Consider the following 5,097-nt stretch of genomic DNA (forward strand, 5'->3'; position numbering starts at 1 on the left):
GTGCCTTGTGTTTTTTACTCTGTAAAGGAAGAATAAGAGTACCTACTTCATATGATTATTTTGAAGATTTATGAGTTAAATAGAATGCTTACTGCATTCTGTAAGAATTAACAGTTGGTACAACTGTTGTGTTATTTTTTGTATTTATGCTGTAGAAAGACCACTCAGGCCACCTCTGTGAAAGATCATTTAGAGTAGAAGAGAACCAGAGTGTGGAAACCATATGGAGATTAAAGTGCCTCTCCAATAGCTCCCAATGACATTTGCTGGATATGTTTGCAACATAGTCCTATGTAGTGATTTTAATGAAATAGCGTACTTTACACATGGATTTTGTGCAAACTGAATTAAAGGAAACCTTGGCATTTTGTTTTTCTTACAAATATCCTGAGCATGAACTTACTGGAAATAGAAGCTCTGGGGCTTTCAGGACCTTGCATACTGTGGCTAACTTTTGGTCCTACTGTTCAGCATATAGTTCAGAACTTATTTCCTGAGAAGGTGACCTGGAGAGAGGAAAGCCAGCTGTTTCCCAGAAAAAGATTGAAAATGGCAGCAAGGTTAGATTCTAGCATCAGTATGAGAATAATAGAAGCCATGTTCTGATAGTTACCATCTTACTATAAAACTCAGGTTGCACATATTGCTGCCTGTTGTGTATCGTATGTTGAGTATGATCAAGAGGCAATGGGTATAGTGAAAATAAAAGAAGATCTGGGCTGTGAATCTAGCTCTTCTACTTGCTTGTGTATGTAGATCTCAGTTGCCATATCTGTGACATGAGGTTAATAATACCATGTTTTTTGCAGGGCTGTGATGAAAATCAGTTGAGATCATCTATGTGAAAGCGCTTAACAGAAATCCAAAGGCACTTGATGAATGAAACGATTTTTTAAACCATTAAGGAAGACTCAGAAATATAATGTGATCTATACATATGTTTGTCCCTTCATTAAATGAACGCATCAAGAGTTTAAATATGTACCAGATGATCACCTGTTATGCAAGTCACCGTAGTTTGCACATAATTCAAAGTTTATGATTCATCTCGCAGCGACTTTCTGCTTCCAATCAAAGCTCAAGAATTCCACCTAAAAATGTTTTTCTGCTCAAAAGCTCTTTTTTATTACTTCCATGAGCCTTGTTCCAGAAAGCTGAGGATTCTCCAGGTCTGACCACTAATCAATGAGGCATTGGTGCCTCTTTCTTCAGTGCTTCTAGCCGGCCTACTGATAAGCTCCCTAGGTGAGATATACTACATTAAAACATGGTGCCCAAACAACAGCTTTAAGTGCCTGCTAGATCTCTGTTCTTTCAGAAGTCTCTCTCCACCTATCTCTCCACTAAAGATGGACTTAAAACTAAAAGATTGTGAATTTTGGTACAGTCTCCATGGCCAGGTCCCAGGGCTGCTGGACTGGGACATGGAGAATGAGTTATTTCTGCCTTGTACCACAGACCAGTGCCCTTTAGCTGAGCAGATCCTTGCCAAATACAAAGTCCGAGTAATGAAGCCCCCAGAGATGCCTCAGAAGAGGAGACCCAGTCCTGATGAAGATGGTCCTCACTGTGAACCCAATCTGTGGATGTGGGTGGACCCCAATATCCTGTGCCCCTTTGGCAGCCAGGAGGCCCCAAAGCCCAGTGAAAAAGAGGATCTGACAAGCATTTCTCCTTTCCCTCAGCCCCCATTAAAAGATGAAGAGTCTAACTGCTCAGAGGACAAAGTGGTAGAGTCTCTGCCATCCTCCTCCAGTGAGCAGTCTCTTTTACAGAAGCAGGGCATCTATTCCCCCAGTGACTTTGAGCTCACAGAAGAGGAGGCTGAGGAACAAGAGGACAACTCCCTCCAGTCCCCTGAAAGGAAGTGCTTCCAGAGTCAGAAGCTACGGCAAATCAACAACCAAGTAAAGTCCTGGCAATGGCCCCCTCTCAATTGCAGCCACCTTATTTCCCTAGCATTAAGAAACAGCCCCCACTGCGGCCTCAGTGTGCAGGAGATCTACAGTTTCAGCCGACAGCATTTCCCCTTTTTCTGGACAGCTCCAGATGGCTGGAAGAGCACCATTCATTACAATCTCTGCTTCCTGGACAGCTTTGAGAAGATGCCAGACAGCCTTAAGGATGAAAATAATGCAATACCTCACTCTTGCCTTTGGAAGCTCACTAAGGAGGGGCACTGCCGCTTTTGGGAGGAGACTCGTGCCTTAGCCTCTGCCCAAAGGGAGAGAATCCAAGAGTGCATGAGTCAGCCAGAGTTGTTGACCTCTCTCTTTCATCTTTGAAATACCGCTGCTCCCTTTTTGGAATACTGCCTTCCTTACTGTGCTTACTTATCCTCTGACTGATATTAATTAACCTCTAAACTTACCCAGCCTGGTTGGTGCCAAGCCTGTCTTTAGCTACTGTTACAATAATGGTGTTAAGTAAAGTTAGAGGTGGGTACAGGGGAGGCAGAACTTAAATCAAGGTGGAGAGTCATGGAAAGTCGCACGAGGAGAGCGGTTGTTGTTCCACATTTTGAGCAAAGGAAAGAAATCCTAGAAACAATGGCATGGAAACTAAGGAAAGAAGGATGTGTTTTGTGAAAGAAAGAAATTTTGTTTGTAGAGAGTATTTTCACACATTAAAGTGAACAGTGGAATATAAAGCATAAAAGGCAGGATGGAGCCAAGCCATGGAGAACCTTGAGTGCCATGTGAAGAGAATTTGACTTGTGATGGAGAATCAAGTTTCCTCCTCTACCATTCATCAGCTACATCTCCTTTTTAAGTAACCCATTTCATCCTTCAGAACTTCACTTTTCTATTTCTGGCCCTGGACTTCTAAGCCTTGTTTCTTTGTCATCCAATTCCAGTATTAACAAATAATCCTGAACAGCTACTTTTAGTTTGTATGTTGAACATCCTTTGAAACATTCCTGTATTAACCCCAAGCCTTTTGATGATAAAGGTTTGTTTTCCATTCTTTTTAGTTCTCAAGATGTTATTGAAGATATGCTAATGCGTCAAGATACATCTTAGATGCTGAGGATAAAAAGCTGAGGGACACTAGTGGGAGACACATTTATAATGTAAATATGATAAAACAGATGTGAGAAATTGACATAGAAGTGGGGAGACATTCTTCCTGGGAAAGACATTAAAGGCATTGGAAAAATACATTTTGAGCTAGTTTTGAAGAATAAATAGAAATTTGCTGGACAGGTAAACTGAAGTAGAGGCATTACAGAGGCAGCAATGTGAACAAAGTGGATGGAATGTTTTGGGGGAATGGCATGAAGTTCAGTGTGGCTTAAATACATGAGGACCATGAGTGACTAAGAGAAAACTATTAGGTGTTTGGACTTGTGGGTTTTTGGGAACCAGGAGACATCAGTGGTGTTTTGCTAAAAAACAAACAAACAAAAATGAAACAAACCAGCAGCAACAACAAACACTTCAGTATTGTTTTTCTAATTTCAAAATTATCTTTAACATCTTTTCTATGCAAATAAACTTCTGTGTATCAGATTTAAGAATAGCTTTTTGCCAGTCTGTCACAGATGGACATTTGGGTTGATTCCAAGTCTTTGCTACTGTGAATAGTGCCGCAATAAACATACGTGTACGTGTGTCTTTGTAGTAGAATAATTTATAATCCTTTGGGTATATACCCAGTAGTGGGATGGCTGGGTCATATGGTACATGTAGTTCTAGATCCTTGAGGAATTGCCATACTGTTTTCCATAATGGTTGAACTAGTTTACAATCCCACCAAGAGTGTAAAAATGTTCCTATTTCTCCACATCCTCTCCAACACCTGTTGTTTCCTGACTTCTTAATGATTGCCATTCTAACTGGTGTGAGATGGTATCTCATTGTGGTTTTGATTTGCATTTCTCTGATGGCGAGTGATGATGAGCATTTTTTCATGTGTCTGTTGGCTGTATGAATATCTTCTTTTGAGAAATGTCTGTTCATATCCTTTCCCCACTTTTTGATAGGGTTGTTTGTTTTTTTCTCGTATGTTTGTTTGAGTTCTTTGTAGATTCTGGATATTAGCCCTTTGTCAGATGAGTAGGTGGCAAAAATTTTCTCCCATTCTGTAGGTTGCCTGTTCACTCTGATGGTAGTTTCTTTTGCTGTGCAAAAGCTCTTTAGTTTAATTAGATCACATTTGTCAATTTTGGCTTTTGCTGCCGTTGCTTTTGGTGTTTTAGACATGAAGTCCTTGCCCATGCCTATGTCCTGAATGGTACTACCTAGATTTTCTTCTAGGGTTTTTATGGTATTAGGTCTAACATTTAAGTCTCTAATCCAAAAATGTGGCACATATACACCATGGAATACTATGCAGCCATAAAAAAGGATGAGTTTGCGTCCTTTGTAGGGACATGGATGCAGTTGGAAACCATCATTCTTAGCAAACTATCACAAGAAGAGAAAACCAAACACCGCATGTTCTCACTCATAGGTGGGAACTGAACAATGAGATCACTTGGACTCGGGAAGGGGAACATCACGCACTGGGGCCTATCATGCGGAGGGGGGAGGGGAGAGGAGGGAGGGATTGCATTGGGGAGTTATACATGATATAAATGATGAATTGATGGGTGCTGACGATTTGATGGGTGCAGCACACCAACATGGCATAAGTATACATATGTAACAATCCTGCACGTTATGCACATGTACCCTAGAACTTAAAGTATAAAAAAAAAAAAAAAAAGAAAGAAATGAATTTGAAATGAAGAAAATAATAAAATCAATCAAGGAAACAAACAAAAAAAAAAGAATAGCTTTTTGCCTTCAATGTTATTTAAAAAAATCCAGGAGAAAATAGATTTTTAGGTATAAATTTAGTTGCAAAACCTTCATAATGGGGGTACAAAAATGCCTGTAAGTTACAAAAGCATTTAATTCAATGTAATTGTAACTCTTTTGAAAGTTTTCAGGGGGGCGGAGCAAGATGGCCGAATAGGAACAGCTCCAGTCTCCAACTCCCAGCGCGAGCGACACAGAAGACCGGTGATTTCTGCATTTTCAACTGAGGTACTGGTGTCATCTCACTAGGGAGTGCCGGACAATCAGTGCTGGTCAGCTGCTGCAGCCTGAC

The 5,097-nt window shown here is 40.6% G+C and overlaps 1 protein-coding gene across 1 annotated transcript; it reads left to right on the forward strand.

Moving 5' to 3' along the window:
- Positions 1–1,048: 1,048 nt before the first annotated feature.
- On the forward strand, positions 1,049–2,285 carry FOXR2 (forkhead box R2). Its single transcript, XM_030933552.1, has one exon. The coding sequence runs from the start codon at positions 1,350–1,352 to the stop codon at positions 2,283–2,285; it is 936 nt and encodes a 311-aa protein (XP_030789412.1). The 5' UTR covers positions 1,049–1,349.
- The last annotated feature ends 2,812 nt before the right edge of the window (positions 2,286–5,097 follow it).

The sequence above is a fragment of the Rhinopithecus roxellana genome, chromosome 7 (genome assembly GCF_007565055.1).
Source record: "Rhinopithecus roxellana isolate Shanxi Qingling chromosome 7, ASM756505v1, whole genome shotgun sequence".
Classification (NCBI taxonomy): Eukaryota; Metazoa; Chordata; class Mammalia; order Primates; family Cercopithecidae; genus Rhinopithecus; species Rhinopithecus roxellana.